The sequence below is a fragment of the Lolium rigidum genome, chromosome 5 (assembly GCF_022539505.1).
Source record: "Lolium rigidum isolate FL_2022 chromosome 5, APGP_CSIRO_Lrig_0.1, whole genome shotgun sequence".
In the NCBI taxonomy this organism is placed as follows: Eukaryota; Viridiplantae; Streptophyta; class Magnoliopsida; order Poales; family Poaceae; genus Lolium; species Lolium rigidum.
The window spans coordinates 214,656,192-214,682,715 of record NC_061512.1 but is presented as its reverse complement, the minus strand read 5'-3'; the positions used below and the strand labels follow the sequence as shown (position 1 = coordinate 214,682,715).

The window sequence follows — 26,524 nt, the reverse complement described above, 5'->3', positions numbered from 1 at the left end:
TTTGTAGTCACCATAATCATGCTTGTAGCATTTATAATTACCGTTGCCGCCACCATTGCCACCCCATATGACTATCTTCTTGCCACCGACACTTCTATTCCACCTCACTGACCCTAACCACCCTAACCACCACCACCACCCGACACACGGGATGCTAGTTAATCTCGGACCCATAGCATAAAATAAGGGCATGTGACGACACATGGAACGCTAGGTGACCTCAGATGCCAACGGATGGTTCTATCAGTTTCTACCGGGCATGGCATCTACAACACCGTCGACTACATCTTCAGCAATGCCGCCGCCGTCTTCCTAGATTGGACCGTCCAAAACCATCTTTGATGGCTAGCTAGAGAAACACCATGACAGTGCAGGGACACACCGACCCGATTCCGAACACGGGCACCACCATGCAGGGCAGCTCCATCGTGGTCGCACTGGAGCTCGCCAGCAACGCAACATTTGCCATGACCAACTACCTTGGACGGACATGGAAGCTATACTCGCGCATAGTGGTCATCGGTTGTGACGCTGCCAACTCCTACGGTGAGGGTGATGATGCTAGAGGCATGACATAGGTTGTTTCCCTAGTAGACATATATCTCGTGTGCTATGCGTGGGCGCGTTGCAACTGGTTGATGGCACACCGATCAATGATGCCCCCTTAGGGAGGCCGCATGCTAGACAATGCATGGGTAGCACATAAAATAATGATGCTCATAATCAAGAGATCACGCACAGATCCGTAGTGGTGTGGAAGGCGATGATCCATATTATTACTCGGTTTTATTAGCATTGTTTCCGAGGTGTCTATCGTGGGCCCCACGTAGTAACCAACGTCTAACCTTTTAATTTGTTAGTATATCAAGATTTTGCGTGTGGAGAAAGACCTTGTTGGTGGTTTAGTAATGGCAAATTCTGTTCACCCACATAAACGTATGTGGGGACTATGGCATGGACATCGTCGAATGAAGACGATCTAGGGAACACCACTTAATATGTTTTGGCCCCTACTTTCGCATGAGCCAGAGTACTACGCTTCTTTCTTTTGCGGGGAACGAGATCACAACTTAGGGTATGATTGGTTGGTTGCATTGGCAGCTAATGATCCACCCGCTCTGCGAGCGAGGACATTGTCCATAATGCATGTCGCAGAAACAAGTGAATAGACACTCTAGGTACATGCGATCTTGCGGCACGTATTATGGAGCGGAGGGAGTACTTTAGATATTATCACCACCAACATATTCACCTAGACCAGTTCCCACCTCATAGGTGTTGCCCCGAGTGGCGGAGCCAGCCAACTTGTACAGCCTGGGCAAAATATAAAGACATGAATCTAACTATCATTTTTTTGCCAATGAAAACCATGTACACAACTATCAAATTTGTTAGTTTTTTCCATTGAATTCCGTGACTGAGCCCGGGCAGCTGCCCCAGCTCGTCGGGGGTGGCTCCGCCACTAGTTGCCTCTTTTGCAGAGTCACATTACCATGTATATACATACATTATAAATTTATAATAGAGTGTAGTAATTGTAAGAACAAGATAATTTGGGATAGCCATGTGGCCCTCACGGTCAATCCGCTACTAATCTACAAGTGTCATGCGTAGAGAAAACCTAGACATCCTTGGCCTTTGTCGTCGCCACAATCATGCTTGTACCATTTATAATTACCGATGCTTGTCACCATTTCCATCCGGCCTTACCCATTTGACTATCTTCTTGCCACCGACACTTCTATTCCACCTCACCGGCCCCACCCACCCCTAATTAACCGCCACCACCCCGACACATGGAATGGTAAGTGATCTCAGACCCCCTAGCATAAAATAAGGGTGTGGCACGACACATGGAATGTTAGGTGATCTCGAACGCCCGCGGATGGCTCTACCAATTTCTGATGATGGGCACATATAATAATTAATAGAGTGTAATTATTGTATGAACCAACTAAATATTTGGGATAGCCCCATGGGGTCCGTGTTGGAAGTTCCCTCACCGTCAATTCCGCTACTATTCTACAAGTGTCGTGCCTAGAGAAAACCTAGACATCATTGGCCTTTTTCGTCGCCACAATAATGCTTGTACCATTTATAAGTACCACTACCGCCACCATTACCATCTAGCCTGACCCATCTGACTATCTTCTTGCCACTGACACTACTAATCCCCCTCATCGGCCCCAACCACCCAACCTCCACATCACGACACATGTAATGCTAGGTTATCTCGGGCCCCTAGAATAAAATAATGGTGCGTGACCCCAACCACTGGGTATGGGAATTCGGCGGCACAATTGACTACGTTTTCAGCAACACCACCATCGTCTTCCCGAACTGCACCCTCCACATCCATCTCCAAATGGCTAGCTTGGGCAACATCATGACGGTGCAGGCACACACCGACTCAGTCTAGAACACGGGCACCACCATGCAGGGCTGCTCCATCGTGGTCGCACTAGAGCTCGCCAGCAACACGAACTTTGCCACGCCCAACTACCTCTGCCGGTCGTGGAAGCTATACTCGCGCACAGTGGTCACCGGTCCTGACTTTGCCAATTCCTCTAGTGAGGATGACGAAGTTGGAGGCATGACATAGGTTGACATAGTGCCCGTGTGTTATGTGTGGGCATGTTGCGGCTAGTTGATAGCACCTCCATCAATGAGTGGCAACACGTATCGATGGTGACCCTTTAGGGAGGTCGCCGACTAGGCAATGCATTTCTAGCACATAATCTAATGATCCTCTAAACGATGTGATCATGGAGAGATCCATAGTGGTGTCGTAGTCGGTGATCCATAGTATTACCAAATTTTATTATCATCTGTTTCGTGATCGATGTGTCTATTGCGAGAAGGTAGCGGATCCACATCGGAGTTGTGGGCTTGTCCGCCGGGCACGGTGGGTTTGTCGTGCACCTAGTGTAGTAACCAACGTCAAGCCTAACAATCGTCTTGCCACCGACACTTCTATTCCACCTCACCGGCCCCAACCACCCTAACCACCACCAACCGACACATGGAATGCTAGGTGATCTCGGACCCCTAGCATAAAATAAGGGTGTGTGATGACAAATGGAATGCTAGGTGACCTCGGACATATGCGGATGGTTCTATCCGTTTCCACCGGGCATGCGACATCTACGACACTGTCGACTACATCTTAGGCAACACCTGTATCATCTTCTGGATTGCACCCTCCATAGAAAGCTCCAAATGGCTAGCTAGAGCAACACCGTGACGGTGTAGGGACACACCTAACTGATCTAGAACATGGTATCCCCGATGCAGGGCTGCTCCATTGTGGTCACGCCGGAGCTCGCTGGTAACACGACCTTTGCCGCGACCAACTACCTCGTCCGGTCGTGGAAGCTATACTCGCGCACGGTGGGCATCGGCCGTGATGCTGCAAACTCCTACAGTGAGGATGACGAACCTCGAGGCATGACATAGGTTGTTTCCCTAATAGACATAGAGTGTGTGTGCTATGTGTGGGTGTGTTGCGGTGGCAACATGTGTCGATGGTGACCCCTTACGGAGGTCGCAGGCTAGGCATTGCATGTCTAGCTCATAATCTAATGATCCTCAGATCACGCAGAGATCCATAGTGGTGTGGCAGGCGGTGATCCATAATATTACCAGGTTTTATTAGCACTAGGTCGTGTTCGAGGTGTCTATCGTGAGAAGATAGCAGATCCATAGCGAAGTTGTGGGCTTGTCCGCCGGGTGTGGTGGGTCTATCGTGCGCCCAATGTAGTAACGAACGTCTAACATGTTTACCAGTAGATCAAGAGTTTGCATGTGGAGAAGGGCTTTGTTAGTGGTTTAGCAATGTCAAATTATGTTCACCCACGCAACATATGTGTGGGGACGACGACATGGACAATGCTGAATGACGACGATACACCTATATCGATCAACATTCTAAGGAGCACCACTTAATACGCCGAATGCGTTTTTTTTTTCTAAAGTAAAATCCATGACACCCTCCAAAATCACGGAAATTAACCCCAGAAATCATTTGAGAGGTTATTCTATCTTCTTTCATATTTAAGTGAATTCTGACCAGATTTATACTAGATTTGGATTTTACCTGAAACTTGTCTAGAAAATCCAGGATAATTATATTTCCTTTTTTTTTGACATGGGATAATAATAATTGTACTACTTCCTAAATCAACGTAGAAGGCCCTAAAATTTTGTACCATGTATGGCTAGTACTACTACTTTAGCTTTCGGAAATGGGCGGGAAAGAGGTTAGCCGAAGTAGAATAATCGTGGGTGGGAGTCCATAATCAAATTGGGCCAAAGTTGTGCCCGTAGGCCTTGTTTGGGTCACACGTTCGGTAATCAACAACCCTAATCCCCATTCTCCACTCGCCAATCCGCCGCCACTCCTCCCTCGCCGGCCGCCGCCACTCCTCCCTCGCCCGCCGCCGCCCCGAGCCTCCTCCCTACGACCCCACTTCCTCCCGCAATAGATCGACCACCACCGCCCCAGCGTCGGCCACGAGAGAGGCGGCGCAGCCCGGACCATGGCGTCGCGGCCTGCCTGATCGCCGGCGTGCGCGTGCACCATTGCGCGCGGCTCCGTCGATCACCTTGTCCGATGCAGTTCTCCACGCTGGCGAGGTGTCTCCGGCCACCAGGACGCGTCGGCCGCCAAGTCTCCTCGGCCTATGTCCTCCACGCGCTGGAAGGAGGGAACGGCGCTGTTCGGTGGTCTCCCCCAAGCCCGCAATTCCGGCAGCAGCTGCACCTGCTTCCTCCGCCTGACCGCCTGTGATGTCCCCGACGGACGGCGTCTCGTCCGACTCCTCCGTCCAGTCCAGAGACTTGCTGCGGGAGACCTCCACATCGTGGAGGATCAAAGCTCGATTTTTTGTCTGTATATATGCCAGCCTAAGGGCTCTAGTTGAGTCCTCTGTAATTAGGATGCACACCTATGTTTAGCAGCATTAGGCCTGTTCAGTGTTGGGTAATTAAACCATGATGCACGAAAAAGAAGAAGTAGCTACATTAGTGTTTGGTAATTAAACCATGATGCACCAACAAGATAAAATAGCGACATGAACATTGTTGATGTTAATTTCCAGTGCCTTGCCCTGAGAAATATGAGCTCTATTTTTTTGTATTATGGTGCTGATATCTTGCCTCATTTTAATTTCCAGGTTCTGGGAGTCTGCACGTGGCCAGGTGATGTCATTGCAAGGAACTGAAGGTAGGCGTCCATGGCATGAAGGAGCTTGCCCCAAGTCGCGAGCTGCGGAAGGCTGTCGTCCTCCATGCGCTGCAAGGAGGGCGTATCGGCGGAGGAGGAGGGGAATGGACCAGAGACTTGGTGCAGGATCAAAGGTCGATCCCCCCCCCCCCTCCTGTATGTCAGCTTAAGGGCTCCATTAGTGTCCTCTGTAATTAGGATGCACACCTCTGTTTAGCAGCATTAGGCATGTTTAGTGTTCGGTAATTAAACCAAGAATCCTAAAAAGAAAACGTAGCTAAGTAGCAGCGGTGATGTTTATTTGTAGGAGAATGTATTTTGTATAAAAGTATTTCCATTATTTTTCAGTGCTTTGCTGTGAGAATATAAGCTCTGTTTTATTATGGTGCTGATATCTAGCCTCATTTTAATTTTGGGCTTCCTGGACGTCTGTGTGTGGCCAGTGATGCTATTGCAAGGAACTGAAGGAGGTGGGTTCAGAGGCGTCCACGGTGTGCAGCAGCTTGTCCAAGGCCCGCCGCGGCTACCTGGAGGATGCCGTTTCCGGAGATCATCGACATCAGCAACAAAGGTCAATTTTTTTCTCTTTGGTCGCCTATGGTTTTGGAAGTGATTATTTTGATTGTTGTTGAGGTATTGTGCCAATCGTTGGTGTGTGGTACAACATGTTGATATATTGTGTAAAACACTGAGCTTCATTTACTTGTTGCCGTACCTTTGTTCTGCCCGTTCATAATTCATTGCATATAGAAATAGAATTTTTAACCTGCTTTACTATTCAGCTAAATGAGTCTGTCTGCCCACTTATTGTATTTGTTGAAATGCAAATTAGCGCAATTGTTTCTTACATATAGCGCAGAAATTTGTAGAGGGCGAGAATCTCTGCATTTTTATGGTTAGCATTGAAACTTGATAAATTATTATGTTTCCGCAATTGTTGTTGCTCTGGCCATAACATTCAGTAGTGTACCCTTTCCTTTTTATTTTAAAATGGGATAAACACAACTACTCTTTCGTGATGCACATTGCAGAGCCATTGTGGTTCTGGGACCCAATGCGCTTTCAACAACTAACTAGCACATTTCTGGTAACTTCAATGTTTTGGTGCAACCCTTAAGCATCTTTGTGATAGTGATGTTGCTGTTATTTATGGTAGGAGGCATCTTATTTCACTCTGAACTTTCTTTTGACAGAAATGCCTGTTGGTGTTGCTTACTATCACGTGAATGCTATTAAGATTTCATACTTCTTCAATACTTCCCTCGACATATACGTAACTTCCTTTTCTTCCTGCCTTTTCAGATTGGTTGGCTATATCTTTCTTCGAGCCGCTGCCTGTTACTGATTTTGTTGGAAAGCTTCAAAACACAGATATCCACTCGAGTTCACTCGCAGATGCTGAACGTGTCAAGGTATGCTTGGCTAATACTTTGTACTACTCATCATCATTCTATCCATCTGCTTTGATTAGAAAGAGCTGGTCTGTTTATTTAGCCAGTCATACCTTTATGTGAAAAGTGGTCCCCCCAGGCCCGCCATTCCGGCAGCTACTGTTCGCCGGACTCCTCCGCTGGTGATGTCCCCGATGGCCGGCATCTTCGCTGGATTCCGTGGACCAGAGACTTGGTGCAGGAGGCCTCCACGTCATGGAGGATCAAAGGTCGATTTTTTTCCTGTATGCCATCTTAAGGGCTCTCCATAAGAGTCCTCTGTAATTAGGATGCACACCTATGTTTAGCAGCATTAGGCCTGTTCAGTGTTCGGTAATTAAACCAATATGCATGGAAAGAAAAGAGGTAAGCCGAAGTAGAATAAAATAGCTCGGTGTAAATAATATGTTCTTGCTAAAAGTCGTTCCATTTTTTGAGTTTAATCAAATGTGCTTGCATGTATGGATGGCAACTTGTTTCAGTCAATGAAAATTGTTGTGCGTTGGCAATTTGGCAGTAGATGTGTAGGAAATAGTATGTGTTCAATTATTTGCTTGATGTTTGATATGCACAGGCAGTGATGAAAATCATGCATAATTTTCAGGTTGAAAGCATGTCGGAGGAGGTTATGAAGGGCGAGAACAGGCGTCGGAGTGGAACCGGGAGGAGGAGGTGTGGTGGCGAACACCATCAGCGACATCCAAAAGTGCAATGTGGAGGCGCTCAGGTAGTTGCGAATGGACTAGTGTACTGAGTGCGATTGTTTTAGTGTACGGAGCTTCCGTTTGTTCTTGTAGATTTAATGATTGAATTGGTTCTGTATTGGTTGGACAATAGTTCAAATGGTACCCTAAATCTTATTTTCTTTTCATGTCCCCTAGTGTTGTTTTTTGTTCATTGACACCATGATGTTCTTCTTATTTGAAGATTTACATCTGATGCACGTTGTTCTGTCATACTTGAACTTTTGCTTAAACTATCATCCCCTTATTATTTTGTCGCATGGAAATGGTGTAGCATGATTCCAGTCTATGCCTAAGTTGTCGAATATTGGATGCTTAAGTTGTGTACATGTGCATTAGCGGCTGTTATTTTGGAGTCTATTATAAATATAAGCGTTTGCTTTTTGTTGAGCTGACCATGCTTTGATCTTACTCGAGGATAACTCGGAGGGCTAAACAATGAGAGCGGTGGCCTTGGTCTGACCCCATGTGTTTAGGCAAGATTCTGGTTCCTCTCTGTGATTTCTTACTCTTGTGCATGCAGTTGACCATGTAGCATCTCCACATGCCCATTGCTGTCCTGGAGTATCCAGTTCTGTGTCAACATAATTTATATGGTCTAGTAGTGTCACGGTTGTTGTTGTTGTTGCGGTTTGTATTCAAGTCGAAGGGGTTTTATTGAAGCGTGTGTTTCATTTTGTTGTTTTGCTACCAACAATCAATGAGATAAGTAGAGCCATTGCTAGGATTCGGTGAAGTTGAGGAAATTTTTGGGTTGATTTCTGGTAGTACTGGTATCATGCCGTTGCAGGTGCTAGTTGATATTCTCAGAATTTAACATGCTAGTCAAGCTGGACTGCGTGTTTGAATAAGATGAGATTCAGGTATGCCGCTTCAGGCTGATCGATCGAGTCGATCGTCAGCGTGGTCTTTAAAGACGTGGACGTGCATTCGGCCGCGCGCGTCGCCAGCTGGCCGGACGGGTGGCTCGATCCGATTCCTCCGGCGCGCGCGAGAGTACTACCTAGCTTTTTTTGAGGGAAAAAAAAAAGAAGAAAAAGGGGAAATGTCGCGACAGAAGTGTGCGCGATCATTCTTCGGCGTACTCGACGTGATTTTTTTTTTTTTTTTTTTTTTTGTACTCGACGTGATTTGTTGGAAGCGCTCGATCAGCACACGAGAGATCATGGCGCCGTATCCTATGAATCCCCTCGTTTCGTGCATCCGTGCATCCAACTAATCTCAGTCAAGCTGGACTGCGTGTTTGAATAAGATGAGATTCAGGTATGCCGCTTCAGGCTGATCGATCGAGTCGATCGTCAGCGTGGTCTTTAAAGACGTGGACGTGCATTCGGCCGCGCGCGTCGCCAGCTGGCCGGACGGGTGGCTCGATCCGATTCCTCCGGCGCGCGCGAGAGTACTACCTAGCTTTTTTTGAGGGAAAAAAAAAGAAGAAAAAGGGAAATGTCGCGACAGAAGTGTGCGCGATCATTCTTCGGCGTACTCGACGTGATTTTTTTTTTTTTTTTTTTTTTTTGTACTCGACGTGATTTGTTGGAAGCGCTCGATCAGCACACGAGAGATCATTCTTTTCTTTGGGTGGATGGTGAGAGTTTGCCCACGCGCGCGCTCCAATTAATGCACGTCTATTTTATTTTTAGGAGAGACGTCTAGATTAGGTGAATGGCCTCTCCGGTGAGGAGCAGGAGGTCCGCGGCAGAGCGGCTCAGCTCGAGCGACCTGTCGTCACCAAGTTGATGTCAGGCGAAAGTTTCCTTGGCGCCATCAACGGCACAAAGTTCGAGGGCCTCGGCGGCCGGTTCAACCTCACCAACGGCGAGCTCGCGGTGCCGGCCTTCGAGGTGGTGAACATCATGGACAACGGGAAGGAGAGGAGCCTCGGGTTCTGGACGCAGCAGCACGGGCTCAGCCGGCACGTAGGCCGCCGTTCCAAGGCACTGAACGGCGAGCTCAAGCCGGTGATCTGGCCGGGAGACTCGACGGAGCGGCCAACTGGGTGGGTGCAGCTGACGATCGCGCGGAAGCTGCGGGTGGCGGTGCCGGGGAACGTGTCGGACAGCTACCGTCCGATCGTGCACCTTGACGTGGACCCGGTGACGAACCAGACGACGGCCGGCGGGTTCGTGATCGAGGTGTTCGAGGCGGCGGTGCGGCTGCTGCCTTACGCGCTGCCGTTCGAGTACGTCAGGGCCAAGTCCATGCCCTACGACGAGTTCGTCGAAGCAGTTGGTAATGGGGTAAGTAGTTAGCTAACTAATCGATCTCCTTCATTTTTCTGTTACAATGTTTACTTATCATTACATTGTTGGTAATTAAGAGTTTTTACAATGCACGGTAAATATCGGGCATAGAACTGAAGTGGACTTCCGTAGCCATCTGATGGAATCATGGAAGCAACTGACCAGCATATAGACCATAGAATAACGGATGTATATGTGTGTGACTGAGCCGAATATTTGGACATAGTATTTTCAAATTTCTGTGCCTAATACTTTGACTAGGAAGAACATTCATAGCCATTAATTAAGCTAGTTGACCGTTGAACATTGACATTGTTGTTATCAACTTGGTTGCAATCATGCATGGACCAGAGGCTAGTTCAAAAAATGTCTCTATCGTAGAAGATCAGTACATGCGCTTGCACCCGGAGGCCGAGCACCTGTACATATGCGCTTGCACCCGGAGGCCGAGCGGGCGCACGCCGAGATGGGATGCATGCTACGCCGCGTGGGCCGTCGCGTCCGCGGCAGAGCGGCTCAGCTCGAGCGACCTGTCGTCTCCAAGTTGATGTCAGGCGAAAGTTTCCTTGGCGCCATCAACGACACAAAGTTCGAGGGCCTCGGCGGCCGGTTCAACCTCACCAACGGCGAGCTCGCGGTGCCGGCCTTCGAGGTGGTGAACATCATGGACAACGGGAAGGAGAGGAGCCTCGGGTTCTGGACGCAGCAGCACGGGCTCAGCCGGCACGTAGGCCGCCGTTCCAAGGCATTGAACGGCGAGCTGAAGCCGGTGATCTGGCCGGGAGACTCGACGGAGCGGCCAAGTGGGTGGGTGCAGCCGACGATCGCGCGGAAGCTGCGGGTGGCGGTGCCGGGGAACGTGTCGGACAGCTACCGCCCGATCGTGCACCTTGACGTGGACCCGGTGACGAACCAGACGACGGCCGGCGGGTTCGTGATCGAGGTGTTCGAGGCGGCGGTGCGGCTGCTGCCTTACGCGCTGCCGTTCGAGTACGTCAGGGCCAAGTCCATGCCCTACGACGAACTCGTCGAAGCAGTTGGTAATGGGGTAAGTAGTTAGCTAACTAATCGATCTCCTTCATTTTGCTGTTACAGTGTTTACTTATTATCTTTACATTGTTGGTACATTTTTGAAGAAGAAAAAAAAGAGTTTTTACCATACACGGTAATTGTCGGGCAATAGAACTGAAGTGGAGGGAACTATCTGACCAGCATATAGACCATAGAATAACAGATGCATATGTGTGTGACTGAGCCGAATATTTGGACATAGCATTTTCAAATTTCTGTGTCTAATAGTTTGAGTAGGAAGAACGTTCCTAGCCATTAAGCCAGTTGACTGTTGAACATTGACATTGTTGTTATCAACTTGGTTCCAATCATGCATGGACCAGAGGCTAGTTCGAAAAATGTCTTTGTCCTAGAAGACCGCATACTCCCACTACAAAAAAAAAAAAAAAAACAATTAAGACTCACAGGACACATCCACTAGTTGTGCATGGTTTAAATTGTAGGTCACACAAATATTTTGGAACTCGAAATGTGGAAAACTTCAGAATTTTCTAGCTTCATTAAATTTAGAGGGTTTTCACTAAAATCGAAATCTGTTTTGAATCTAGACCAAAAAAATGGAATTGGCAAGTATTTAAGTACCCACCAAAACTACCAAAGTTTTGACTAAATTCTGAACCCTGAAAACTATGAAGAATAAGATAAATACTTGGAAGGATTTGTTGGTTTTTCAGTCGACTGATAATTAGTTTACATCTTATTAAAGTCTTGAGCTGTTAGCTTTGCGTTGTAATTGAGAATAAAATGTTCACCTAATATGAAATAGGTGTACACAAATGAAGGCGAATTTGTTTTATGCGTCTTTGTATGCGCACTGAATATGTTTTCTTTGTTTTTCTAAGAGTGTCATTCTGCTTCAAAGTTAATTAAAATTTTGGATCAAGCTAGCAAGATTGCGTGCCCTGCCCTGTAACACCACTAGCCACTTGGTCGCATAGCGACACGACCAAAGCACAATATGACGCGCGACCAACGTGAGTCCACCATGTCATGCTGACTATATCACACCCATACACATACTGAACCTTTACACATCATCTGAACGCATGCTGCACAACTTACCGAATCTGCAGTAGTATACTTACGAGCTTGTAGTAGGTGGCCACTGGCCGTGCATGTTGCTTATTTTAGGAAACGAATCACTCTGATTCATGGCTGGTGTTAAGCGATTGGCTACGTAAGTTCACTTAAGTATATCGCATTAATAAGGTTTATAAATTTAGTTAAAAATCAACGTTCTCCAAGTTTGATCAATATCATAGATAAAAATATAAATAAATACTTACGATACCAAATCATTATTAGTAGATTGACTATAAAATATTTTTTATAATATACTAGTATTTGTTTCAATGTTATAGATGTTTATATTTTCTTCTTTATATTTGATCAAACTTTGTAAAATTTAACTTTCTTATACATCTAAAAAAAGACATATATGCATATGTGAAATATATGGGAATGCAGCCAATGGGAGAAATGACTATATAGAATCCATAGTCTTGTATAATGTGAGAGGGTAAGATCAGATTTTGATGTGTATCCAAAAATCTAACCAATTACCGAGACTCAACTACCCTTTACACGACTATAGCCGTCTGGTCAAAATGATGATTAAAGTGGTTAAAAGTTTCATTTTACGTTTTAAGAATCAAAGATTTTGACTCAACTACCCTTTACACGACTATAGCCGTCTGGTCAAAATGTCACACGGCAGCTCCAGCAACATCTTGCTCAAAGAGAGCTAAACAGAAGTCCAAAAAAAAAGTTCGATCATTACAGGATAACATCCACCATCCAACTAGCATCTTTTCTCAGTTTTTTTTTCTCACATCGGGAGGACACGAAGAAACATCCTATCATCCACTAGCTGCAATGTGGTAGCTTCGCAGTAGTATCAGCCCATTCACCTGCATCTTCAGGGCTCCTTTGATTTAAAGGATAGGAAAAGCATAGGAATATGAAAGGTATAGGATTGGAATGGCATGTCTACTTGAAACCTATAGGAAGATGAAGTTTGTTTGATTGTAGCAAAGGAATTTTTCCATGAGGTATGGGCTAATGCTTTTTTCCTATAGGAATTACACTACAAGATTCCTATAGGAATTTTTCCTATAGGATATGTTCCTATGAATCAAACAACATGTATAGAAATTTTTCCCATAGAAACCAAATCCTACACAATTCCTATGCAGATCCTTTGAATCAAAGGAGCCCTCAGTATTTGATCCAGATTTATCACCATAGATTAGCCAGGGTCGGGCCACAGAAGTAATGGAGGACTTCTCTGCAGACTGTAGGTGCTGAATCATTCCAAAAGCATTGTTCAAATGATCTCTTACAGCCTTCGGGCACAAGATCTCCCAGCGGAAGAGAGTGATATGTACTCTTCTCCACAGGCTCTGCATATTGCGCCAGTCAGTTCTGCTAAAACAGATGTCATTGCACATTTTCCATCAAGACCATAAGCATGCAGCATGAACAATATTCACCATTTTACAACTTTTCACACATCTACCAGCACGCAAACCGTTCATACGTAACCGGGAGAGCAATGACAGTTACAGGAGCAATATTCCTCCACATTTCTTTAGGCGCCACACAATCAAAAAATAGATGCATATGACTGACTCAGGAATCAGGATCATCACACAGGAGACATAAGACAAGACATGTAAATGTTGCTTTTTAGCAAGATTATCCCTAGTGAGTAACTTACTGTTTGCGAGCAGCCAAAGAAAAATATGAATGTGGGGGGGGGGGAATGGATAGCTTCCAGACAGCTGGTATGTGCTTCAATAAATTTGTTCAAAGCAAAATAAAATCCACTAGGTTTTGAACAGATTCTAGATCATTTCTAAGAAAAAGTAGAGGGTATCATCAGCATATTACCAATAGGACAGAAATTATGCAACACACCAGTACTCTATTAACTTTTTCCTACGTTTTTCCATAATCTAGTTTAAAAATAAAACCAGATTCCTTCATGTACAACATCAGGAACAATATCATGTGCCGACACCATGCTCTCAGTTTGATTAGACGAGATAAGATCATTACACACCTTACTTAGACGAGTTGTAGCAAATTTCTAGAAGATTTTGAAATTACAATTAGTTTAGTGCTATGGGTCTAAATTTCTGTATGGTGACACCATCTGGTTCTTTTGGTATTAGAGTTAGGGCTGAACAAAATCAAGTTGGTTAGAGTTCTAATCATTGAATATGCCTAATAAATCAACTTATACCAACTCCCAGACTTGTTGGTTAAAAGGAAACGAGAACCCATCAGGGCCAGGAGCACCTTCAGCATATGAGCCGAAAACTGCATCCTTAACTTCCTACTCAGTAAAATTAGCCTCTGACAGCTTATTATCCTCAGCATTGACTAACTCATCACTATCCCAAAAGCTTTCAGAAAGATCTATGTTCAGTTTTTTTCTCAAAACCAAATAAAGACTTGTAGTATTGGACAACAATTTCAAAATACCTATTGTGTCTTCAACATTTCCTTGTGGGCCTTCAAAAACAGTACTCTGTTTCTTCCTCCGCTGATTAGCCATGGAGTGGAAGTAAGCAGTATTTTGATCCCCTTCGAGAATCTGTCTCTCCTGTGATTGCTTTAATCTCCTCATTTGTCCAAATTACTTGCAGCTCATCTGAAATATGTGTCATTCTGGTTTTAGCACTTGGTGACAATTGTTGCGTTTCAGAGAGTATATCAAGTAAATAGAACTCAGCAATAAGTTGTTGTTTAAGCTTGCGTTCGTCTGGATCAATATTAGCATTCCAACCTTTCAAAATTTTCCTAAGCAAACGAATTTTAAACTCAAATCTGTCAATAGGTTAGACAAGATGATGGGGAGTCCAGGTTTTATGCACCAGTTCTTTAAAACCCTCTTTCTGTAGTCACTAATTTTCGAAATGAATTGTTTGATAGTGGGAACAGTTAGAGCACCGGTATAAAAAACCAAAGGAGTATGATATGTACCAAGTCTAGGTAGGATTTTAACAGCTACATTAGGAAATAAATTTTCGCAAGAAGTAGAAATAAAAACTCTATCTTCGGCCATCACTTTTTATTTCAATAAGGCTCAATTTATTAATCAAGTCATTAAAAAGGTTAGACCAGTGTTGGTTGATATTTCCATTATTTTTGACTTTACTTTCCCTAATGAGATTAAAATCACCCCCAATTAGGGTAGGTCCTGACCAACAACTAAACACACCGTGGAGTTCATAAATGAAATCAACCTTATGCTCATCATAAGCGGACCAATATACAAAAAGAATCTCCAAATTTTTGCATCTCTTTTACATTTAATAATGCAAGAGACAAAAAATTCAAAAACATTAATAATGTCAAACATGTCGGTTCTAACACCAACAAGTATCCCCCAGCAGTTTGGACTGCTGGTAGACAGTTCCAAGTGAATGAATTCACTTCTCTATATGATTGTGGCTAAAACTGACCTTTCGTCTGGTATTTACATTGTGTGATGAATGATTTTGATCCAACATGATTGTGGGTAAACTGACCTTGCCGATCAACTCTCTTTCCGCAGACATTTGACGCAGCGGTGGCAGACATCACCATGACCGCAAACCGGTCGACCTACGTGGACTTCACGTTGCCTTATGAGGCAACGGCCATCGCCATGGTGGTGGCAGTGCGCGACCAGCGGAGCAACAAACGGACGTGGGTTTTCCTCAAGCCGCTCCGTTACGACCTCTGGCTCGTCAGCGCCGTGTTCTTCCTCTTCACCGGCTTCGTTGTCTGGGCCATCGAGCACCGTGACAACGATGACTTCCGTGGTCCACCCTCCTACCAGGTCGGCACCCTCCTCTACTTCGGCTTCTCCACCCTCGTCTTCGCCCACAGGGAGAGCCTGAAGAGCAACCTGTCGCGGTTCGCTGTGCTGGTGTGGGTGTTCGTTGTGCTCATCCTGCAGTCCAGCTACACGGCAAGCCTCACATCCATGCTCACAGTGCCGCAGCTGGAGCCGAGCGTCGCCGACTACGGCGCGCTGCTGAGGGGCACGGAGAAGGTTGGGGTCATGAACAACTCCTTCGTGCTTAGGGCCATGATGGCATCGGGTTTCCCGCAGGACAGGCTTGTGCGGTACCCGAGAGCGCAGAGCTTCCATGAGGCGCTGCTCAATGGCAGCATCGGCGCCATCGTCAACGAGACGCCCTACCTCAGGATCTTCCTCAAGACCTACCGCGACAACTTCACCATGACCGGCCAGCTCAACAAGACCGGCGGCTTTGGCTTCGCGTTCCCGAAGGGGTCACCGTACGTGACGGACCTGTCGCAGGCCATCCTGAAGCTCACCGAGAGCGATGAGATGAATATGATCGAGCGCAAGTGGTTCGGCGACCCCGATGAGGATGGTGCTCAGCAGGATGGCGGGCCGTTCACGTCGGATAGCCTCAGCTTCGGCAGCTTCTGGGGACTGTTCCTCATCACCGGCGTCACCTCGCTCCTCTGCTGCACGGTCCACCTTGTCAGGTTTGTCGCGACTAACCGTGGGGAGCTCGAGCCACACTTGTCCTGGAAGGGCAGGATCTGGAGGTTGGCCAAGATCTTCGATGACAAGGACCCCTCGTCGCACACCTTCAGGATCAAGGACGATGGTGGTTCCGTGGTTGGACGGACTGACACCGTCACCTCCCCTCGTATCGCGCACAGTGAGTTTGGCAGCCCGCTCAGCGCGCCGTACACCAGCGAGTGGTCAGTGGGGACAGCAAGCCCGGCGACTGGAGAGATCGAGCTTGCCGCTGGTGGCGAAGATAGGGTAGAAGTAGCTGACAGAGGACGGTAACTGGATCACTGCCATTCTACAACTCCTTGCGGTCAAATGACAAGTGGTTGTTTGATGCTCTGTGTCAATAGGGGATTGAGATGACGATGGACAGATTGAATGGCATAAGTAAGCAGTGATCAATTACTGTAAACGGTAGATAAACAACTGTGACTGTATAGCAACATAAAAGTTGAGGAGCCACCTGTTTCGCTGGCGCTGTTCCACTTTTTCTAACAGCAACCAATTCTAACTGCAAACCGATTACCGATCAAATCTTGCTAAACAGTTATTCGTCTGCTCGTGTTGTGCGCATTTTCCCTTGCTACGGAAGGGCCTTAACTTTGATCCCTGCAGAATGTAATGAGTAGCTGCTCCCATGATTTGTGAACTTCTGCGGTTAGCAGCTGGTAACTAAGTACGTACTAAAATTGTTAGCTAAATTAATATTTGGGAGACTGCCTGGGGCTTGGGGTATTAAGATAGAACTACCACTACTACAGTGCAGATAAGCCAAAAATGCAAACAATTAAGCCAAACCCATAAAGAAAATTCCACAAAATGCCCTAAAATCTCAAGAGTGACAATTTTATAAAAAGAAGAATTGAATCAGAGGCAAAATAGAAACTATAATTTTTTTTAACATAGACATTTTTTGCGGTGGACACAGATTAAAATCTCAAGAGTGGACGACCTTGACCCGCACGCGCGCGCGTACAGATGAACGAATCCGTCCATGGCTCTTTTCAGTCGTGCGTGGTTGGTTGCAGAGGAAAAGCCGGCAATCCTCCAAATTAAAACGCGTCTAAATATATCACTATCAAATTAATCTATACACGTACCTCAAACCGCCTGCATATCTGCATCTTGTTTTCCTTCTTCTTCTTTTCTTCTCTACTCCGTACAGGATCTGTGGCCTCAATCCATCTCCACTACTGCTTGGCCACACCGTCGTCAGCAGCCGCGTGACCAGATCAGGCCTAACAACTGCTAAACTCATGCATGATTCCTCCAATGAAGAAAACCACGAGAAAATAATCACGCAATGGACGAGTCGCTAATTCGGATGAATTACCTGCTAGCTGCTAGACAGGCCGGGACGGGGCGACATCAATAAATCAATCTCTTTAGGGTGCGTTTACCACCTCCGCACGCCCTCCCAAGGGTGTGTCGGAGCTTGGAGTTTGAGGGGAAAATCGTACGGCGGCGTGGCGGGAATTAAGCTGGCGTTTGGACGCTGGCGTGCATGCAGTTTCTAGTGATGCCTAATTTCGTTCAAACTTGGCGCCCATATTTTTAATCACCCGGCTCCTAATTTTCGTTTCAATTGGCACTCCCTTTGTTTACCTACATAGTTGAAGCACCACACCCAGCCCGGTGATTAGTTGCCAGTCTCGTAAAACCATGAATTAATCAGGGGATAATTTATTGCCTAATTTATCAACCTCGCCTAATTTTTGTTCCATGCATTGGCGCTCCATTCTGTACATGCAGAGTTGAAGCACAACAACCAGCCGGGTGATTAGTTCCCAATCTCTTAAAACCATGAATTTATATGAGATAATTTATTGCCTACTTTATCACCCGCTCCTAATTTTCGTTATCATTGGCCCTCCCTTGTTTATAGCAAATAAACATACCTATAAGTAGGAACTGCTCAACGCATCGCTCCTCCATTTATTGGGTGCCGATAAAAGCGTGATTTGTTTAGCCTATATCAACTCAACATTTATTGGTTTTCTATAGAAGTGGGATTCGCTAACCTATCGCACCCTTGGGGCCATGGATTCTTCTGCATGCAACAACGTATCCCAGTTGATAACATGGCAAAATAACCCACTACTCCCTCCACAATTTTTGGGAGTACTTCCTCCATAGTAGTACTACTACCAGTTTATTTCTCTCAATAAATGACACGCTGGGACCTAGGTGCTGGCTTATTGGGTCAGAAAAAAACGCTTGACGTGTTGTTCACGTTGGATTATCTCATTTGTGGCGGTAACTAAGGTATGAAGGCCAACGATCTAGGACGGAGTGGCCCGTGTCGCAGCTATCTCATTCCTTTGCAAGCAATGATTAGTGGGTTATAAATGGGAATAGGATCGGCCGACAGCAAATGTAGGCACATTTCGTATTAACTACCGATAATTAAGGTTGTGTTGAGTCTAACTCTTTGGGATTCAGTTCTCGTTCGGCAAGCAATTATTTTTCACCATCGCTTCGAAGGAAGAACAAGGGACATTGTTTAATCTTTCACAATAATAGCGTGGACAATTCAGTAGAAAAAGCAAGTGGGCACGTATGGTATCAAATCGCTAATTGGATGTGCGCTCGTGGTTATGGGCATTGGGAACAAAACATACTTGTACAGTCTAAGTCGGTCGCACGCGCCAGGCGCACGCGGTGGTTCTACCCCTCTCCATATTTATACACACGAGGCCAATGCCACAGTCCAATTTCATTCAAACTTGACGCCAATTTTTTAATCACCTGCTTCTAATTTTCGTTTTCATTCGGGCTCCTTGTTTAGATGCAGAAATGACGCGCAATAGCCAGGTGAGCGATTAATTGTGGACTTCGTAAAACCAGGAATCATAGGATAATTTATTGCCTAATTTATCAACCGAGCCTAGTTTTCTTCTACCTTGGCGCTCCCTTGGTTACACGCACTTGAAGCACATCAGCCAGCCAGGTGATTTGTTGCCAATTTCGTAAAACCAGGAATTAATTACGAGATAATTTGTTGGCGCTCCCTTGGTTACATGCATTTGAAGCACAACAGCCAGCCAGGTGATTTGTTGCCAAATTCCTAAAACCAAGAATTAATTACAAGATAATTTGTTGCCTAATTTATCACCCTCTACTAATTTTCGTTTCTAGTTAAGCTACCTTGTTTGCAAGGAATGGAAGACATTTGTGCGATTTAACCCCATGAAACCAGGAAAGTATTAAGTGGAGTCGGTGAACTAACATCCCTAAAATAAGAAACTGCTCAACGCTTGGCTCCTCTCGTTTATTGGGTCCCTATAGAAGAAGCTTCATTTGTGAGCCAATATCACCGCACCATTTGTTGGGTGCCTATAGCACCCCTGGTGCCATAGATCAGCCTATCCTAACTACCAATTTGAGCTGATATCAGTGCCAAAACAATAACCCACTAATAGGAATAACATATTTGCTTCCATGATTTGTCGATGTACTATGTAGGCCCTCCATACCATACCATTTTTTTGTCTCAATAGATGACACGCTGCGACCTAGGAAAAAACCTTTTGAGGCTTTGTTAACACTGCATTTTCTCTCGTTTCTGGCGGTAGTTAAGGCAGGAAGATCAACAATCTACGAGTGGCCCACTCTTAGTGGGTTTTAAACACGAAACTTGTACACTGATAGTCTAAGTCGGTTGCACGCGCCAGCCGCACGCGGTGGTTCTACCCCTCTCCATATTTATAGACTAGAAGACACCTCGGATTCATTTTCGTTCGAATTTTCATATTTGGCGCCACTTTTTTTCAACCCTACAACTCGTACCGTTTTGCCGCTATTTTGATTTCCGTGGCCATCAGTTTCAGGAGAGAAGCAAAACAGACACGGAGCGGGCAATTAATCACCCTCCAAACTACTAGCAACTGCCTTATTTGGGAGAACGCAATTTGTGAGGCAATATTCCTTCTCCTTTATTTTACCTGGTTGGTTGTTCAGGGCACATGAAATCAGGAGTGTACTACGGCGGAGTGGCATGCTTTGTTTCCTCTCAAGTCAATACACGTCCAACAAAAGGAGATGCCTTATATCGAATGGTTTCTTGGGATGCGGCTTGCTCGTTGCCTCTTGGTGCGACGAGCCGTGCGACCTTCCCTTCGTTCATCGTGCGGCTGCTCCCGGCTTTTTCAATCCCGCCGGATATTTTTTCCGTATTTACTCCGTATGTCCACCTCCCGCTCCACCCCGATCTCCACCTCCCCGCTCGTTCCCATCCACTTCTTCCTCCTTGGCTCGGCGTCTCTGCGGAGTGCAAATGTCGTCATCTTCCTGCTCGTGAGTTGTGACCCCTGGGTGTGGCAAGACTCCGTCGTTGTGCATGGATGCGTTGCGCATCACGAGTCGGAGGTTGTATCTGATGGAAAGCATAGGTAACGTTGTGCTTGTGGGGTGGTAGCACGGAGCGCGACGAAGATAGACCGGACCTGGAGGACGTGGCCATGGCGGCGGGTGTTTCTGGAATAGGAGGGCGGAGTCGTGACTCGCGGCCCGGACCGTTCCTCAGCTGCAGCGGCCTCGTTGGGGACTCAAGATGTAGAAACGGTTCAATCTTGCTACAGTTACAAATCAAGATCCCCAGGGCCAACAATCCAGATTATCTTTATGAACCAAACACGCAATCGTTTCAACAAGAAAGGTTTGCGTAAAGACTATCGACACAAGAAATCAAGCATACTATACAAGTGTAGGTGCACAATATCAAGTGCTTAATACATCTACCAAATCTTGAGATGTTCAAATTGTCTTTATGAACCAAGCAAGATTCAAGATAAGCATGTACAGTACTACATAATTTTGTTCATGGGGAAACATCGAGAGTGCATCAAGGATCATGTACGCCACCTTAAGTAAGAAACACCAAAGCGTCCGAAGCACAAATTAACTTCAAACATTGTCAAAAACTTGTATTTGGATTTAAAATTCTGTATCAATACAACTCATGGACCACGAGCAAGTCCGGCTTGCCAAAGTACATGTAGCTTACAAAACTAAAATGGAGACAACGCACCAGGTTCACGACATCAATAAGCTAGCTCATGTCTCTAGGCAACAAACATCAAACACGGAAAAACTGAATAAATAGTTACTCCATCTCGTTGAAGATGCTCTAGGTCAGCATTTTGACATAACCAACTGCAAGCAACATCAAAGAGGAAAGCATGTTAGCCGGGCTGTTCCGACGTACATCGCCACTTCACACCTTCACAAGCGGCACGCCAACCTCGCTGCTCCGTCGCCTCCAACTGCCACTGGTTTAACAAGCACACCTCCTTTCTCACCTGCATGACAACGGACCATCGAAAGTAACACCTCCACATAAGGCAACTGGGCATGCATAAGATAAGATGGCAGACTGAAATAGCAGGAAAGTAGCAGTGGTTCGAGCCAAGAACCACAAGAAGCTATAACATGTACAGATAATTTTACAGCCACATCGGAGGTACAGGTCTGAGTCACCATCTACATGAAAATGCCCATATCTAAAAGGAAAATCATATGCAACTCAATGGCCATATGGTACATTCAAAAGGAGCCCATGCTTAAGCAAGGAAGGCAACTTGTTCTAGGCTTCTAGCCAAGAGTGAACCCGGATGCTTTTCATAAATTCATCTCTTCCAATGTAAAAATAGATGGTTTAAATATAATGGATCACATCGACTCCATAGTTTCTCCTAACGGTGGAAAAGTGCTTGGTAAAGCAAGAAACGGAAGTCACCTGGGATTGTTGCCACTGTCGAGTGTTTAGTGGAAATATCCCATCCGGACCTACGGAATATCAATTAAACGTTTCCTCTCGCACCAAACATACCATCCGGATTGAGAGGAACGAGACACAGATTAATGCGTATATGATGCCAGGGATATAGCGAAATACGGTGAGTAGCAAGAAGATGCGGAACTTCATATGTCTTGAGATATATACAATAGGAAGATCAATATTGATGGTGGTATGCTACCAAGATATAACATGGTACTATCACACTGTTGTTACCAAAAAAATTGGATCACCAACACATTCCGGACGTCTAAAATGATCAAGGAAAAGCATATGAAGTTTAAAACGGCTGCCGCATCCGGTGGGGAATAAATCTCGCTGGTAGGATAAGTTGTGGTAAATATGCATTACTAGAGCATATTCTTCCAATTGGTACAAGGTGGGTTAAATTAAAAGCTCAATCATACCCATAATGACAAAGCCAAATCAGCCATAAAAATGAAGAAACCCCTGGCCATGCATCATGTATTGATGAACTATACCAGGTGCCAAAAGTTAGAACTATAAAAAGGGGGCCCAACAGACAAGCACATAACATAGTATTATTTAAATTAACATGGGAGCTGCACAAGAAAGGAAGTGGAGGAACTATTTAAGGGAAACTATACCATCTTGAAGCCGCAGCGACCTCAGGGTCACCAAATGCAGACACCGGGACCAGGTGCACCTCCATCTCCAGGAAAACCACCACCCATTCCCTGAGGCATACCACCACCCATTCCTCTAGCGAAGCCAGCCATTCCGCATGGCGTGCCTCCTGAGAAGCCCCTGGAAGATGCATCTCTAGATGAGCGGCTTGACAACTACTCCTTCCTAGCCTTCTTATAATCGGTTTGTTGAAAGAACATGTCATGAATTCAGATCTGACCATGAAAAAAGGTACGCCCGGAGTGCGCATTTTAGTACGGAAATAACCTCTTCCTCAACATGCCGACGAAGCTGGTCACACTCAAATTTCTTTCTTCCGTCTACCGTAACCTTTCATCGTTCCCGTGGTGCTGCACAATCTTCCGTGGATCGGGATACACCTACAAGATCACCAACATCACACTCATATAAAAACATGCAATTTACATACATAGAGAACATAGTTATTGAATCATACTCGACCTTCATAGCTACCGAATACACATAAACCTGAATTGAAAGCAAGACAACCAGAATAAAGCAACCAAGATAAAACCAAAAGTACATGCTAAATCATGCCCACAATAAAGCCAAACAAGCCATAAAAATGGAACTTTGCAATGCATCAAGTACTCGAGGTGACTATGCCACATGTCAAAAGTTATAACAACAACACGGCAATCAATAGCCGATCAATCACGTCATATTAACAACTTCTTCCGTTCTCTAAAACGAACAACGGAACATAATTCGCCATAAAACTATACTATCAACACGTTTAGGAAGGACTCGCTGTACTATCAACACATTTAGCACATCGCATTCAAACTTGATTTTCATATTCAAAAAGAAATGAGATAAACTTATCAGCGCGATATACAAATTACTTTAACACAAATACTGATTTTGTAAGTAGTAATACAAACAGAGGACACCAATCACTAGTTCACTCTATTTACCATCATCATACACTTCACGCATATATACTAGTTGAGTTTATCAAACTGCCATGCTGACATGAAGTTAAAATATGGTGGATTTAAGGAATCCGTTACCAACTTTTTTTCAGTTACTCATAGCAATTGCTCGGGGACGTGGTCGTGAGAAGACGCCCTGCAGCAGCTCCATGTGGACCGAGGCTGACCAGCGGGGATTTGTGGCTGAGACTGCAGCTTGTTGCTGTTGTAGGTGATCACTTACGCCCGGCAGCAGGTTCCATTGGCCTTGACCACACAACGCACCCTTGCAAGCAGGAACAACCCGAAATAGAAAGAGGCCGGATAAGGGAAAAAATATCTCTAGGATAGAAATTTGAAACGAATCTTTTAGAAGTACAGATTATCTCGAGCCGCAGATATGTGTTCATTGGAAGTACAAGGAAATAATCAGAGTTGTGATAATCATCTCTAGTGCTAGCATAAGGATAATGTCCATTAGCCTCTAGTGATCCAATATGGTCAAGCTGACAAGTTTTCAAAATCGAACATAATTCAATGGTAGAAGGAGAATAGTCCAACTCATGTTCAGAACTCACAATTAACAAGTACATGGGAGAAATGCAAACATACAGAAAGTGCTCCATGACCAAGTCTTCCTTTACCTAATGTGAAAGAGAAACGAGTAACTTTGTGTATCCGACAAAAATGGACTTCAAGCCAAGATTAGAAGTGGACCCTCCAGCTTCCCCGCCAAGCAACCCAAATAGCTAATGTGGAGGGGGAAACAAGAAGCAATAATGCCGGAGGCCAAAATAGAGAAAAAAATCTAACCAAATTAGAAGTGTCAAACCATAATCAAAAGTATAACCGACAAAAATGGACTTAAGACCAAGTAAAATTAGAAGTGGAGGCACTCAGTTTAACAATTTTGAATGTTGTGAGTATTCCTTCATATTAGTAAACATCACAGAAGCCACCAAGTATAAGCTTGATCGGACACAGAGAAGGAACATGTCAGAAGTCTTTCTATGCAACAAAAGTAGGAGCTGATCAGTTTAATAGTTTTTGAATGGTTTGAGTTTGTCTTCATTTTAGTAAGCATTTCTCAGGTTAGCGACACCATAAGTACCAGCAAGAGATTCTACAAAAATATAGTAGCAAGAGTAAAGGTTTCTTTGAACAGAAAAAATTTAGTTGTAAATGGTGCACACACAACAACAAATCTAGTGTGTGTCTCTGTCAAAACTACATGCTGCTGATATCAGTGGAAAATTCTCAACTAGAAAACACCAAAGCAGCTATCCAATAGATGCGTAGCACTACTTGCTGGACATTTTTCTCCTACTCATAGCCATGTCTAGTAATCCAGCTTATCACTTTTACAAGGCCAGTTCACTGTTGCACAACACATACACAGGAGGAAGCACGGAACAATACTAATATGAGGTGAGAAGAATGTACAGTGAACTCATAAGGGCAAACAACAAACCTTTCAAAGAAAGGTTCGCTCATCCAAACAAACCTATGAGAAACAAGTGTGCACAAATGCAAACAAACCTATGATAAACAAGATCCAGCATAATTTCAGAAGAGAAAATGATGTTTCCTCAGATTTCCATTCACCACAAGGTGAAACAGATGACAACAAAGTAGTGGAGATCTGAAAACATGATTGTCTAAAGCATGATAACACATAATAGTTTCTAAAGATGATAGGAAGAACTACTTGATTATTCACTTTTCTGGTTCCTTGATATGTTTTCATATATATGGGGACAACGGAACAACAAGGGAATACAACCTATTTTGCATCAGATGTTTTCATATGGGGAGTATTTTAGATAATAGACATTATCCCAGCGACTCGTACATACAAATTTTCAATTAACATCTGTGTTCGGATCACAATAGAACAGTAATGCAAACAACAACTCAATTTGTAACTCGAATTGGTTGTGAACAATGCAAACAAGATACATACTATATCTTTTATTTGTCCCAAAGATATCAGATTCATAATCAAATACATACACTAAGTGCAAAAAGCATATGCATGCGTAGTAGCAACTTATTACCTACATAATTCAGACCTTGGATTTTCTGCTTCTCGTTTGCTACTTGGCCTAGCATAAAAGTATATTCAGCCATCCATGTTCTATATACATAGCTGGAGAAATCAAGTAACACCGATATAAGATACACATTATGGGAGAAGAGCAACTAGAGAAGACATCACTGGTCAAGTAAAATACCATCAATCACTAGTTCACTTTACCGAAAATACTTATACAACCACTGATTTGTTAGTAATATAAATAGAGGACATCAATCACTAGTTCACTTTATTTACTGGCATCAGACACTTCACGCATACTAGTTGAGTTTATCAAACCACCATGCTGACACGGAGTTAAAATATGGTGGATTTAATAAGGATTACATTACCAACCATTTTCAGTTACTCGTATCAATTTGTTGGGGATGTGGTCGTCAGAAGACGTCGACAAGAGATACGGTGTACCGGTTCACCAAGCAGGATTTGTAGCCGAGGCCGAGATCTGCAGCTTGTTGCGATAGGGTCCCCTTGGTGCCAACAACCTGAAATAGAAAGAGGCCGGATAAGGGGGAATTCTCTCCACCTCCAATAACATCGATCCCTAGGTACTGCTTTACACATCAACCAGGACAATATAATTCATGTTTCAGCTAAGGAGCCTGTAAAGCTGAACATAGCTAACACAGAACAGATGCACCTAAGCAAAGCGGGGTTCTATATATCAGTTATCGCTATATATAGTAATTAGGGAAACTAAACAAAATAACCATTCAATTAAAAAAACCATCCAGTGTCATTTATACCATGTTTAGGTTCTGACAAGAAATTATATAAACCATCCATAAAACTGTAA

The 26,524-nt window shown here is 44.7% G+C and overlaps 1 protein-coding gene and 1 pseudogene across 2 annotated transcripts; both read left to right on the top strand.

Annotated features, from left to right (window-relative positions):
• The first annotated feature begins 5,232 nt into the window (after positions 1 to 5,232).
• On the top strand, positions 5,233 to 7,755 carry LOC124653304. 2 transcript variants are annotated; one of them, XM_047192376.1, is made up of 6 exons: positions 5,235 to 5,358; positions 5,641 to 5,795; positions 6,527 to 6,636; positions 6,755 to 6,884; positions 7,259 to 7,444; positions 7,625 to 7,755. In XM_047192376.1, exons 1-5 carry the CDS (start codon positions 5,289 to 5,291, stop codon positions 7,406 to 7,408), a joined length of 615 nt encoding a protein of 204 aa, XP_047048332.1. In that variant the 5' UTR covers positions 5,235 to 5,288; the 3' UTR covers positions 7,409 to 7,444; positions 7,625 to 7,755. The 2 variants fall into 2 exon arrangements, with proteins under 2 accessions (XP_047048333.1, XP_047048332.1); XM_047192377.1 differs by lacking the exon at positions 7,625 to 7,755 and having other exon boundaries at positions 5,233 to 5,358; positions 5,668 to 5,795; positions 7,259 to 7,525.
• A 2,220-nt stretch (positions 7,756 to 9,975) lies between these two features.
• LOC124657059 lies at positions 9,976 to 16,532 on the top strand (annotated as a pseudogene).
• The last annotated feature ends 9,992 nt before the right edge of the window (positions 16,533 to 26,524 follow it).

Bases quoted from the DNA above. Each gene is read 5' to 3' on its own strand.
- LOC124653304 (XM_047192376.1), top strand. From the start codon at position 5,289: ATGCGCTGCAAGGAGGGCGTATCGGCGGAGGAGGAGGGGAATGGACCA. The intron at 5,359-5,640 runs GTCGATCCCCCC...TTTTAATTTTGG, and splicing joins GACTTGGTGCAGGATCAAAG to GCTTCCTGGACGTCTGTGTG. The intron at 6,885-7,258 runs GTCGATTTTTTT...CATAATTTTCAG, and splicing joins CACGTCATGGAGGATCAAAG to GTTGAAAGCATGTCGGAGGA.